The 14,402-nt window shown below is 41.6% G+C and overlaps 1 protein-coding gene across 9 annotated transcripts in view; it reads left to right on the top strand.

Annotated features, from left to right (window-relative positions):
- Nucleotides 1-14,233, top strand: part of grin1a (glutamate ionotropic receptor NMDA type subunit 1a) — a 39,805-nt gene extending 25,572 nt beyond the window's left edge. For 2 of the 9 annotated variants that reach the window (XM_090234546.1, XM_021602507.3), the window contains 3 exons: nt 4,786-4,812; nt 5,643-5,756; nt 9,206-14,233. In XM_090234546.1, the coding sequence (XP_090090672.1) occupies nt 4,786-4,812; nt 5,643-5,756; nt 9,206-9,274 (210 nt within the window). In that variant the 3' untranslated portion in view covers nt 9,275-14,233. The remainder of the gene's footprint in view (nt 1-4,785; nt 4,813-5,642; nt 5,757-9,205) is intronic. The other 7 variants (XM_090234549.1, XM_021602514.3, XM_090234550.1 and 4 more) reach the window with 4 other exon arrangements.
- Nucleotides 14,234-14,402: the final 169 nt, after the last annotated feature.

Here is a 14,402-nt window from a genome sequence, read left to right as displayed (position 1 = left end):
CCTTCCTGCAGGTTCCTCCAATACAGGTGTACGACCAATCCTTTTTTTCCGTCACTGTTAGCATCCTGTCTGACCATGTTGCCTACTGGTGATAGTCACTCATGGATTGCTGTGTCACATTCAGTGATGAAGCTGTTCCTAAGGCATTACCATGGGCCACCGTGGGTCCGTCTTCCAGTCCCTTAGACCAACGGCCCCCATGTCTCCTCTCTGTGCTGCAGGACAGTAAGGAGGCCTCTGGGAGCCAAGCTGTGGGCGCATCGATGACTCCATCGTTAGTACGTAACATAGACAAGAGCCATCTCCACCCCACGTCACCCTTTGCTTTTAGAATAAAAGTTCAGCTAAAATCAAAAGTAGCTTTAACATAAGAAAATCTGAAACAAAAATATGCATTCCACGTTCATGGCATGAGCCAGTTAAGCCTTACACTTACCTTAGCACGTATGCAACGCAAGAACGCAATTAGCTACGCAAAATGGCCCTTCTGCGTACTTGCGTTGCAAAAATATGGAAAAGTGTGCAGCCCAAAATGTATAATGCAACGCAACTCCGCAGAACGGCCATTTTGCGTAGCTAATTGCGTTGTTGCATTGCATGCCTGTGTAGGGTGTGAATTAGGCTTTATGCACTGCTGCTAAAACACTTTTAAGCTTTGTAAGGTCAGATGATGAGGACATGCAGGGGAATAAGGTAATAAAGAGATTCTCACATAACTATGAGATACTCAGATAAATCTCATGCTTTTTGATAGCTGTAACAGTGTGCTGTTACACTATCATTTCTGACCCCGACTCTCCTACGCTTGATGTTTATACTTCTCCAGTATTTACATCACTCCATCCCCCAGAATCCCCGCTCCCCTACACTGTTTATGGACACAGAACATGAGAGTCCTCTCAGGAAAAGCCTGCGGGTCAGTAACTCGTTTCAAAACAGTGGTCGTCTAAAGCTAATCAGGCAAAATCATTCCAGCTACAGTTGAGTTATGCGCTCGCTCCTCAGTCCGGCTCGTTGCTGAAGAACATGATTTTCCCTTAACTCCAATATCTTCCACTGTGAAGCATTGGTGGCCTTCCAACTTCCTCTTTCGCCCTTACTTCGCATCATCCTGCCCCCCCCCCCCCCCCCCCCCCCCGCCCCCACCCTCACTGCGCTGGCTTTCCAGCAGCAGGAGGAGCTCGGCGTGGGGGTACGGGGGAGGGGGTTGACGGGAGCAGACGAGGCGGCAGTGGACAATGTGAGCCTGTGATGTGGCTCTGGCAGCCAGCCTCCCCATGCTGACTCTTTGTTAAGCACTCACAAAAGGTCAGTGGTACACCTGTTGTATTGACAGCAGGGCTGGAAGAAGGTACGGTAAGATCACAGTCTCCAGTGTGTGTCAGCAAATCAATGTCCTTCCGAGACTGTCTGTCATCTACCTTACTACTGGATGTAACTGTTGTCTTCATGTCTGTCTACATGTATAGGCACATACAGCAGACAAATGCATGCAGGCGCCCACTGAGAAAGGAAAAGGACACACAAACTGTTGGTCTGCGTAACATCTGTGTTTTAGACAAGGTTTTATTGACACGGTTTCTGAATAATTTTTGCACTAGTGATCAATGATGGCTCCATCCATGTAAATCATACACAGAATCATTCTCAATAGGGCCTGGAGCTAATGTGGGGTTCACAAACTACAGTTTTCTGCTCTTATTCCTTAAATGGGGGTTTATGCTTGGAGTAGTGGAAATGAGATCATGCTTGGAGTAGTAGAAATGAGATCGTGCTTGGAGTAGTGGAAATGAGGTCATGCTTGGAGTAGTAGAAGTGAGGTCATGCTTGGAGTAGTAGAAGTGAGGTCATGCTTGGAGTAGTAGAAGTGAGGTCATTCTTGGAGTAGTAGAGGTAAAGTCATGCTTGGAGTAGTAGAAGTGAGGTCATACTTGGAGTAGTAGAAGTGAGGTCATGCTTGGAGTAGTAGAAGTGAGGTCATGCTTGGAGTAGTAGAAGTGAGATCGTGCTTGGAGTAGTAGAGGTAAAGTCATGCTTGGAGTTGTAGAAGTGAGATCATGCTTGGAGTATTAGAGGTGAGGTCATGCTTGGAGTAGTGGTAGTGAGGTCATGCTTGGAGTAGTAGAGGTAAAGTCATGCTTGGAGTTGTAGAAGTGAGATCATGCTTGGAGTATTAGAGGTGAGGTCATGCTTGGAGTAGTGGTAGTGAGGTCATGCTTGGAGTAGTAGAGGTAAAGTCATGCTTGGAGTTGTAGAAGTGAGATCATGCTTGGAGTATTAGAGGTGAGGTCATGCTTGGAGTAGTGGTAGTGAGGTCATGCTTGGAGTAGTAGAGGTAAAGTCATGCTTGGAGTTGTAGAAGTGAGATCATGCTTGGAGTATTAGAGGTGAGGTCATGCTTGGAGTAGTGGTAGTGAGGTCATGCTTGGAGTAGTAGAAGTGAGGTCATGCTTGGAGTAGTATACGTGAGATCGTGCTTGGAGTAGTAGAGGTAAAGTCATGCTTGGAGTTGTAGAAGTGAGATCATGCTTGGAGTATTAGAGGTGAGGTCATGCTTGGAGTAGTGGTAGTGAGGTCATGCTTGGAGTAGTATACGTGAGATCGTGCTTGGAGTAGTAGAGGTAAAGTCATGCTTGGAGTTGTAGAAGTGAGATCATGCTTGGAGTATTAGAGGTGAGGTCATGCTTGGAGTAGTGGTAGTGAGGTCATGCTTGGAGTAGTAGAGGCAAGCAAATCATTGAAGCTAATACAGTATTTTATGAACATTATTCATATTGTCCTCATGTCTCTGGAGGCCATCAATGTGATGACTTACTGAGCTTCAACGGAGGAAGTACAGTAAAATACATATTTCACACTATTCAGTACACACTATCATAATAGCAGGGTTGGGTGACAATTTATGTGTACTTTCCTTTCTCTGTAGGTATCTCCAACTAGGTGTCCAGATGTCATTTTGACTGCTTGTGTGTTTGTTGGTTTGTGTGTTAGTATGTTTATATTTGTGTGTTTTTATTCTTCTGTGCATATGCAAAGTGTTTGTATATGCCCGCTTTCCAAACACCGGTACCTCCAGAGTATGTGCACTTCTGAATAACCTGTTTGAGTCTGTCATATCCTTCACACTGTTTCTGCTCTGAATTGATTACGCCTTAGTCTCATCTCCAACAACTAACCAACCATTCCAGGGTTGGGCTAAATTCCATTTGGAATTTCAAGTCACTTCCTGAATTGATTGAATTGAATTGGAATTCACCCAAACCCTCACCACCTTTGTTAGCTTGTATCTACTGAAAAAGCACCATGAACTGAATCTGTCCTCATCCCTAGTTTAAAAGCAGCTGCAGTATCTACTGTAGCCGTTAGCTTTTTCTGTTGTAGCAGGTCTTATTCAGAAGTGCACTGCCTAAAAGTGGAGGAGATATTAGGAGTGAGATCAACGAAATGTCAACTAGAACTAATGCACTCCAGTGGCTGTTGTTTCCTATTGGAGACAGGCAGCCGCTGCACATGCATCCAGTGGGACTCTTTCTCCGTTGGACCAGCATGCTTTGCATGACCGGAACTGTGCAAACGCAGCACTTCACCAGCGGTCAGTATCGCTTGATGTCATGTGAGACCTGGATAGTCTACGCTGAAAAGTACAAGAAGAAGAAACCATTTTTACAAAAAAATTTAAAATACTAAATCCTTTGAGTTGCCTGGGCAATGAGCATTGTCTTGTTTATATCTAAATGTCTCTATGCCTCATCATGACCTCATTGATGGAGTTTTAACATGAGGTGACTTTGACCATTGACTAACGTCTAGATGTCATCTTCCAACAGGAAATACATTTTATTTGACTTTTTTCTCTCTCAGAGCGGAGTGGTGACCTGTCCATCACTCCTCAGCCAGTCAGCTCCATCAATCTTCCACACCACCCAATAGAACAGCACTTCTTAATGCTGTGGCATTAAGAGACTGGGGATGGCTCAAACAGAGGCCCAGTCATGTAACCTGATGACAGGGGATGTTCTGTGTTGGTCCAGTGCTGGCCTGGATTGAATGTCATGCTTTATGTTATTTGTCTCCTCTTCTATCTCTTTCCCTTACCAACCCTGCCAAGCTCTTCCCATCCTCCCATGCCCCTTTCTGCATGCTCTCAGCTGAAATTCACACTGCCCCGCCCTAAAGTCCTCCCCATACCCTACGACTAATTCACCTTACTCTACATCTCATACCCATTCATCTAGGCCTAGGGCCTCCCTAACCCCTACGACTAATGCATCCTACTCTCTACATCTCTTACCCATTCACCTAGCTAACCATCCCCATCCAGACCTCACAAACGCATGACCAAAACCTCACATACTACCTACCTACCTAACCAAAATTTCTCGTACTTCTCCATTCCAGGGCCAATCCCCGCTCTAACTCCATTTACTAATGTACTGTATATAGTACATACAGTATACTATTCCATAAACCATTATTATTTCACTCCCTAGGGTGTGGGGGGAATTTCCATTATACCCAACCACCGGTATAATGACTCAAGGGGCTTAAATGATATATTACCTATCTGTTGTTTATCTTATGTTGGTATGCATTTTGGCGGCTCCCCTGCCTTGTAGAGCACCTTTTGTTTTTACTGCATGGCTTTCAATGTGGTTGTTTCCTTTGCCAGCTTTTCTTCCCGCTCGTTTGGTTCCCTTGGCTTTGCTTATGGATCTTAAAGTAATAACGATCTAATAGCAAGACGACAGATGTTTATTTATTTTTTCTTTTCTCCCCCCTACGCAGCCCTCTTCCTCTCTAGAGACTCAGGATGTAAGAATACCTTAATATGAGCTTTTTCACACAAACACTCTCTCTGCCATGTACCTATAGAGGACTGAGAGTAGCTGTGGGGCACTTTGATGGGATGAGGGAGGGACGTAACACAACTGATGTGTGAATATCATGTAAGGATATGGTTAAAATGGGTTTGGGAATAAGTGGGAGGGAATAACAAGCTTTTCTAGACCTTGGACAGGGGTTTGCACATCCAATGAATACAGTTGATTCTGCTGACTATGACACATCATAGACATGGTATACCGGCTATTTTGTTGTTCCTCAGACCTGGCTAATGTATATTTTCTCTTTGAAAGGGTGTGTGTCTTGGGTGAAGGGGGTGGAGGTGACTATTTGATGTGTGGGTGTGTGCAAGTTGGAGTGAGTGTGTGAGTAGGATGTAGTGGATGGTCAAAGCAGCATAGCACAGGTATCGTCAACACATGCTCCTCAAACCATTCCAATGCATTTCTAGAGACATGGGGGTATTTGGATGTGTCAGTGCTTGGCTAAGGATTTTCCATCATGTCCAGTCCCACTATGGTGAAATGGCCTAGCCGACAGTGTAGAGGCATTCTTACATGATTAGACAGACTACAGTCCCAGTCCCACCCTTGAAAGCGGAGCAAATCTCTTGTTGCCTCCAATGTCCAATAGAGACTACTTTGGGCCAGGACACTCACCCTCATATCGCTTCAGACAGTGAAAGGGAAGGGGGAGGGAGGGTGTGGAGAGAGGGTGAGTGGGTGGATGGGTGAGACTGAGACCAAGGTATCACTCCACCCCAAGAATATGAATAACTGTTCTACATATATTTATTTTAGGATAGGAAAAGTGGTAGAGCAGAGCCCCCCGACCCCAAAAAGAAAGCCTCTTTTAGGTCCATCAGTACCTCCCTGGCCTCCAGCATCAAGAGACGTAGGTCGTCCAAAGACACGGTAAGGAGATGAAGAAGGGAACATCATCTTCCCTTACTCTTCCCTCTCTTCTCTCTCTTTTTCTCTACCTCTGTCTCCTCTTCTCTCTCAATCTCTCCCTTTTCTTCAGGTCTTTTCTATCACCATTCCCATCTTTTAATTGCCAGAGCCCCATTCCTCTCACCCATCCTACATGGCTCAGCAGCAGCCATGGCCACATGTCTGTCAGTCTGCCATCGATCAGCCATCCAACCAGACGCCATCTGTAGGCAGACAGGATGCAGGATGCTAGGTAGCAGTGCAGGATGCAGAGCAGGTCAGGGGTTGGAGCTGGTGTGCTGGCTGTGGGGAGAGCAAATGCAGGGCCGGGCCAGGCTGGCTTCATGGGATTAGTGGGTGTAGTACTGGAGGAGGGGCAACGCAGCAGTCTGTCTTGCTTGTTTGGGCTGCTCTTCCTTCCTGCCAATGATATGGACGTGGTTTTGACCAATTTGTCTCTTGGTGATTTTGTAGTGTGTGTATGTGTGTGTGTAATTGTGTTTGTCTCTTGTTCCTTTGATTGCCTGATCCTTCTGTTCAATCCATTTTTTATACACTTAAATCCCGCACTTCTTCTTGTTTTGTTTCAGTCGTTGTTGGTTTTGATTTCAAAGCATGCGCCAACGTCCTGCCATTTGCCAAAGTCAGTCAACCGTTCTGGAAACAAACTAACATGTCGATTTTTACCAACAGACCATCTATTTCAGGGTTTTCCTCATGGAGTCATGTTATTAGATCTAGTCTGTCTACTTTTGATTTGTCATGTTTACTTTGTCATGTTTGTAACCATATTGTCTGACGAAAGGATTTATTTCAATGTCCTTGTGGTGTCCATTTTGCATGCTTTTTAGGGTCTATTTCTAGGTGGTGAATGCAGGTGGATCTATTGTCTTCCTCTCTTTGCCGCCTTTCTCGGCTTGAGAATCTTTGAAACATCACGCTTTTCTTGTATAAGCAGCTTAGACCCACTGTAAAAAGAACTCAGGCTTTATCTACCTCTCTTTCTATGGGGGCCTCGCTGCAGCACAATAAGAGTGTGATGCTCTCTCATTTCCTCCACAGTCCAGTTGGAAGGGCCTGCTCATTGCTGGTGAGGAGGCTCCTCCACAGTGGCCTGACAATCCAGTGACCTGCAACATTCTCTGTCCTGCTGTTCACCCAGACATAGCTGGCTGATGACCAAATCTGAGTTAACCAGCTATGGTCAATTCGGATTTAGCTTAGAGTTTCACAGTAGATATCAAAGCATTTTGTTTTTCCTTGACTACTTACTGGCCCAATCAAACATGTCGAAAAGGTCTCTCTTGGTCTGTTTCTGTTTGATTTCTCTCTCTTTTCCCCTTGGTCTTATATCTAGTATGTCTGACATTTACATTGATGTTACTTCTTTGATCCAAATCAATACTCACTCTCTCTTGGAGTTTTTCTATAGACTTGGTCTCAACTATTGGAATGGAGAAGATGGAATGACCATTGTTGCTGTTTGTGGGAGGGTTGGGATGGTGGTTTGGGAGTTCTTACGCACATCCATGGTGAAAAAGAGAGACCACATAGGTTATAATAAGATTATAACCAAAGATGTACCATCCTCAGTCTTTGACTATTATTTTGATTTTATATAAGTGTTCTTCTTTTATATTAATGGTTATTAATGGACTTTTGAGTGTCAGTGTCCCTCACCCACATGCCACACTGCTCCTCTCTCCCTCCCTCTACAAGCATGTGAATTAATGTTATTGTTGTCAGTAGTAGTAGTAATAGTAGTAGTAGAAGTAGTAGTTGCAGTAGAAATAGTAGTAGTAGCAGTAAGATATATTATTATTGAAGTAGTTCAAAAGTCATTGTGGTAGTGGCCATAATATTGATGTATTGAAGTGTCTCGCTTTTGCTGGTCCACCTTCGGCCAGTAGGGGGTGCTCTAAAAGATACCACTAACAGCAGCCCCCGAAGTAGGTCCACATGTGGACATCTTAACAGGGGCCTGTAAGTCTTGTGATGATGCAACTCTTAGATCTAAGTGATAAGTCCTTTGCTAACTATTAGTGAAAAATCATCAGTATTTTTTATTTGTATTACCCTATGATGATGTTGACCCTTGACTTAGCGTAGTAGTTGCATCATAACAACTTATATAGCTCAATATGCTTGAATGCTTGAAGAAAAGCATCAACACAGATTCAAACGAGAGACACAACCACCAACACCTAAAATAATCGTTTTGAATTTGCTGATTTGCGAAATTGACAGGCATCAGAAATTACATTTGGGATTTTTGTGAGGATGGATGGAGGTACACGGTGGATTATGATTGGCTTGTACTGAAGTGTCCCTGTTCTGAAAAGGAAGACCTCTTAAAGTACAAAAACATGTTTAAGCCATTTGTCTTATCACAGTTTGAAAAAGTGTTGTGAATTAGGTTTCTCCAACTTTTATACTATAAATCAGAATCCATGGCAAAGTAAGTTGGATTTTGATTTGACGTGCTGGAAACAACGTTGATGAAAACAGCATGTCTCGTAGAGAGCATGATTCAGCACAGTGGTATGGTATGGGATTATAGGAAGGCAACAAACTTCACAAAAAACAATCTCTATATTTTGCAAGATCAGTTAATGGCCATATTTGCAATGGATAAGGAACAATCCACAGCAATTGCAGTGGTTAGTGATACTGTTTCTTTGTCAATTGCTAAAGGAACCATCCTTACCATTTTCAAGTATGTTACCTGCCATGAAGCTCATGACGAATTACACAATCAATGACATTAGGTTACACAATCCCAAAGTCACAGTTGCCATAGTAACTGAGCACCTGCATGGAGCTGGGTATGTTGCTACCCAGCACTGTAGATGCCCATTAAAACCAACCACTCTGCTTCTCAGGAGGAGTACAGTGAAATATGGACTGGAAGTAAGAGTCCAACTGGATAGCGATGTGAACCAGCCAAGATTGCACTGGGGATTAATCATAATTCATATTTTTCTCTCAGTTTAGCTGCTAAAAATAAAACCCGGTCTGTGTGCAAATGACTGTGGGTCAATCAAGCTGTCTTATTTTATCCAAGGGGGTAAATGATTGCCAAGTCAGTCATGTAGGGTTGAGATTACCTTTGGCTGATTCAAATGTGCTCTTTTCTCTGGGCCTTACCTCCACTCCACTGTAGTCATATGATAACCCTCCTCAGGCAGAGCAAGCAACTAGCACATGTAGACCAATGGCTGCACTGTACTAATCTGAGGACACAACAATGGAACCAAAATGTTTCCACCTTTCCTAACCACACTGCCTTTCGGGGGTTATAAAACACCTCTGCTTTGATGATTTTGACTGAAATGGAGCAGAGGTGTTATTTTCTATAGCAGTTTTGTTTAGGGATTTTGTAGGGGACTGACTATGGCTCTGTTTTTCTCATGTTCTCTCCATCTCTGCAGCAGTACCCACCCACCGACATCACGGGCCAGCTCAACTTGTCCGACCCATCTGTCAGCACAGTGGTGTGAGAGGGACAGAAGGAGAGAGAGATTCTCTCCTCGGAGAGAAAGAGAGAGGGTGGGTGAACGGAGAGAGCCTTCCCCCAGATCGCTGCATCGTTGGATCCATCACTGCTGAAGCTTTTTGTCCCATTGGCTTTGCAGTGGCGCAATGGAGCCTACGTCTAAGAAAGGACTCCCCTGATCATATTCTCTGATCGTGGCACCTGTTACAGCTGTCTGGCATTAGTCAGCTCTAGGGTTCTGAGCTTACTGACACATACTGTGTTTTTATCTGTTTTCTCTATTCATGCTCAATTTATGCTTAAAACAGTCCAATCTTTGTCTAATTTACTTACTGCAGACATAGTGATGCTGGATACTACTACTATTTAATATATCTACATGATACATTTTACTGTTTTAAAAATCTTGTTTAGTTAGATTACTTAAGTATACAAACAAGTTAAGTTCTGTACATATCATTTAACTTACAAGGAGGGACCATAACACACATTATTATTTCACAGTATTTAACAACAGGATTTGGCAGGTAGTTTAACTGTTAAGGGTTAGTTAGGCCAGTAACCGAAAGGTCGCTGGTTTGAATCCTCAAGCTGACTAGGTGAAAAATCTGTTGAATGTCCTTGAGCAAGGCACTTAAGCCTAATTGCTCCTGTAAGTTGCTCTGGGTAAGAGCCGCTGCTAAATGACTAAAATGTGAACAGCATAATAGGTACACTTTGCTGGATAACAACTACAGCATTTTATTAAGAAATACTTATTTTAACTCCATGTTTAAACATTTTAGATATGTCTTTGTTAAATTGGACACGTTTAAACAGTGAGAATATTAACTTTTGTGACAATGTAATCCTTTAAAGCAGCAATTCTAAAGAAGGAAGCATGCATGTATTGTAAATATATAGATGCAACTGAATATTTATGTAACTAATGTCCATGGTGTTAATATTGCTGCTACTGTTTGTTGGAATACTCCGTGGCACTTTACAACACACTTAAAACCATTTTCTAATAACTCACAGTTTTCTGAGATACAAAAATGGTGAACTTTGTTTACATTGTATTCTTTGCCCCTTAATCATTTTATAACTGTCTGCCAAACTGTCTGCATGCTTGTATATATTATATCCAGCCAGTATTATCCTTTGGTGCCCCTTGAAAACATTCTGCCTGTAACATAATGTTCACATTTACCTACACCTTTGATATTGGGAAAGTGGCAATGCTCTATTCTTATTTGAAAGGGATTTTTAGTCACAAATCTAATCAAAACTATAGGAAATACTCTCAAAAGGGTGCACATTTTTGCTGTTTCCCTAGCACTACACACCTGATTCAAATAACCAACTCATCATAAGCCTTTGATTGGTGGAATCATGTGTGTAGTCCTAGGGCAAAAACAAAAATGTGAATCCTTTTGGGTCCCCAGGACCAGGATGAAGAGAAACATTCTCTAAGTCATTGTTTTCTACCATATGTTTGGAACCCCCCCCCCCCCCCCCCCTCGCTTTCCTCAGTCTTTCTCATCGCCAGTGTCAAGGGGTTGCATCAAAGGGCCAGGTTTTTCACCCAACCAGCACTTGGTCTTTCATGAAAAACCTCCTCCCTGTGCACGTCAGTCTATCTTCAATTTGCACTTTGAGACCTTCTACATGAAAGGAACCCATGTGAATTGATAACTCAGCTTAACTTTCAGTCTTGGTGCTGTGAGCTTAGGTACAGTTATCTTGATTAAATGCAAAAAGGGCCATTTCCCAGGTTCTGATGTTGAGAAACAAAGACAAAGTGTGGCATGTTGAAACAAAGACTACAGTACCATTCTGGCACGGCAATGCACAGCACTTTAACCTGAGGGCTTCCCCATGTTCCCCATGATGTTTCCATCAACAAGGCTGATTTAAATATAATTATGTATTCAGTATGCAAGTACATACAAATGTATATGAATAAGAGTAGAAAACTCTCACAAGAGAGATCATGGTCTAATTGTTATAGTATGATCCACAGCACAAAATGGTTAAATCAACGTTGTTTCAACGTAATTTGTCAACGTATTGTGATGTGGGAAATACATTGGATTTGAAAAAGTTATCAACTGTTGTTTTGAGGGTGACATTTCAACCACAGAATTATGTCATCATTCCAACCAATTTTCAACATAGTCAACCTTGAATAAAATATGTTGAATTTGTACCTTTGAAACAACATCAGATCTTCAATTTTATATCCATGTCAGAAAAAAAACAACAGGCTGGGCTGTACCTGGTACTGGAGAGTTGATCTATCCACAGCTACCCGTTGGTCCAGGGTTTTAACCAAGCCCAGCCCTGCTTAGCTTTGATATTTTCCACTGACTACTACCAATGTGCTATCGTGAGACTGATTATTGAGAGATCTCTTAATAGATAAATAGATTCACTGTTGCTATCAAAATAATTCCAAAGGTCATATAAGCAAGGTTGTGAAAATTCTGTGCAACTTCCAGCGCGTGTTTACTGCTTTAAGTTACAGTTTTAACAGTGGCCAAGTAGGCTACTGTGGCTATTTGATCATAATGTAGGCCTAACATGAAAAACAATGGAGAAAATGCATCCCATAACATTTTAACATGGAAATAGCTGTTCTATCATGCAGCCAATGTGTGGTGTTCAATGTAGGCCTACATTCCATGCAGGACTTGACATTAACCTGTTTATCCTCTTGTCTTTCATAAAAGGAGGTGACTGATTTTTTTGTGTGTGTTGTTTGATGTAAGAAACCACTTTATAAAAGAAAATATATTATTATTTCCATACGGTTATTACAGAGAATCAGACCATTTATGCTACCCTCTGCTTAATGGCTACTTAGCTTATTCAAGCCTGTCTCAATATACAAAACTGCCCCTTTAAGACAAAAAAAGCTCTTTACCTGACTCGCTTTTCAAAGATGTCTAGGAATGTGCACGTTTTGTGGTCTTGCAGGAAGCAATCACTCCCCTATTGCTGACTACAAATGATCTATAACTGGGCTATTAACTCACTAACTGGTAAAGGATATGAACAAAATGTGCACACGTGGCTACATGCAGCTCTCACTTTGATCTCAAAACAAGTGCATCTACTTAAGACCACTCGTGCTGTAAACACAGTCCAGTTCAAAGTAAACGGCACAGATCCATATATGGCAATGGTCTATTTGTATATAGGCCTACTACAGCTCTGATTGGTTATGCCGCATGGGTCTGTGTAGTGTACGGGCTGAGTCATGTGCAATAGAATCCTACTCCGATGAGGTCTGCCTACAACAAAATCTCTTGCATAGTTTGTTTTGCATGCTAAGTCTTGCATAGTTTGTTTTGTTTCGGTATGTTGCATTAAATGTGACTAATATTGCATTGATTCGACCACAATTGCCACAGTAAAGGGAAACCTTTGATAGTGTTAACTAACAGGGAAAACTCTAGACAAACTGGATATTGAATTGTGTTTAGTTGTCAACACAACCAAATATCAACATTTGAAGGAGATGTAGCTTCTGCTTTGGTATTTCCATCTGTGCCACTGACATAGTTTGGCTTGAATTCCAGTTTGCCTACAAATAAAAAAAGCATTTGTTGGATTCATGTCCCCTTCTCAACCAAAAATCTAAGTTAATGAATAAGACTAAATCAAATCAAACTTTAAATAAAGTTTGATTTGATTTAGTCCCATTCTTTAGATTCAATTTCTGTTTTATATGGAGACAAACTGGAATTAAAGCCAGACTGACTACTGGCACAAAATATACATATTTTTCAAATGTTGATATTTGGTTGTGTTGACCAAACACAATTCAATATCACTTTAGCAATACAGCAAATAGCCTAAAATTAACGCTATCTTACAAACTAATATAACAGTATTTATTCAATGTTAAAATGAGTAACACACCAATGGCCACATTTTGAGGTTACTGTACTATAAATGTCTTCTTATGTCATCATAGAACGTATGCATGTTCAAGATGATAGCATGCAAAGGTTGCAGGTCTGTGGAGAGCTTCACAATTTCTTTAATAACGTGCAGAATCTCAAACAGCATTGATCAGTTCCAACATTTTTTATGTAATCTCAACTGCAATCCAGGTCATTTGGTTGTGCTATTACATGAAGAACAGTGATAACACATTATATTGTTGTATGAATAGAGATTATCTGACATTGTCTTTCCATTGGAATTTGGTTGGGATTTTAGATGGCTGAAAGCATAGTAATAACAAGTTGGGAATTCAACACATTTCTGGCTGTCTTTTTGAGTGTCTCTCAACCAAATATTACCCAAATGTTCACTTTGAAATGATGTGGTGTGCCCAGTGGGGAGTGTCTCATACAAAAAGTAATTAATAATTGTATGAATTTGTTTGGTGACACATAGATTGTAGTACTTCACTGGAGAAACAGTTAACACATTTGTTGATGGGGTGGCAGGGTAGCCTAGTGGTTAGAGCATTGGACTAGTAACTGGAACGTTGCAAGTTCAAACCCCTGAGCTGACAAGGGTACAAATCTGTCGTTCTGACCCTGAACAGGCTGTCATTGAAAATAAGAATTTGCTCTTAACTGACTTGCCTTAAATAAAGCTAAAAATATAGAACTAAATTGTATCATTTAAATAGTTGCTTCTAGTCAATTTCTCATTCTGGCCAATGCTTAAGTGTTTTTATCAGTGTTGTTTTTTGGTTCTTGAATGCTTAATGATATTGACCATCCTATGTTTATTTTTCTGAAATGCATACTTTGAGTACAATGTATATAGAATTTGGTTTGTTATTGATGAGGATGAGGATATTGACATTCTAGTACCACAATGTCACGCACACACAAACACACACTCAAACACGGTATACATTTTGAAGTTTAATTACGAAGATGATATAAAAATATTTTCAATTCAATTATCTTGTTTGTATAGATGCACTTAAAAATAAAATGTACCTATTGCCAAATGCAATCAGAGATGCTTTTGTTTATGCAGCGTAGCCTACTACACACATTGCAATCTATATTTTTGGCCGACACTCAAAGGGTGCACTTGGGTTAGTTCGCTTGGCACGTCGGATGAGCGTAGAGACATGATACAGTATGTTATGTTCTGTTAATTTAGTGTGAACCCAA

Source organism: Oncorhynchus mykiss, chromosome 5 (assembly GCF_057628025.1).
Source record: "Oncorhynchus mykiss isolate SJ-2025 chromosome 5, ASM5762802v1, whole genome shotgun sequence".
Classification (NCBI taxonomy): Eukaryota; Metazoa; Chordata; class Actinopteri; order Salmoniformes; family Salmonidae; genus Oncorhynchus; species Oncorhynchus mykiss.
Note: the sequence above shows the minus strand (reverse complement) of the source record. Positions and strands in the feature narration are given on the sequence as shown.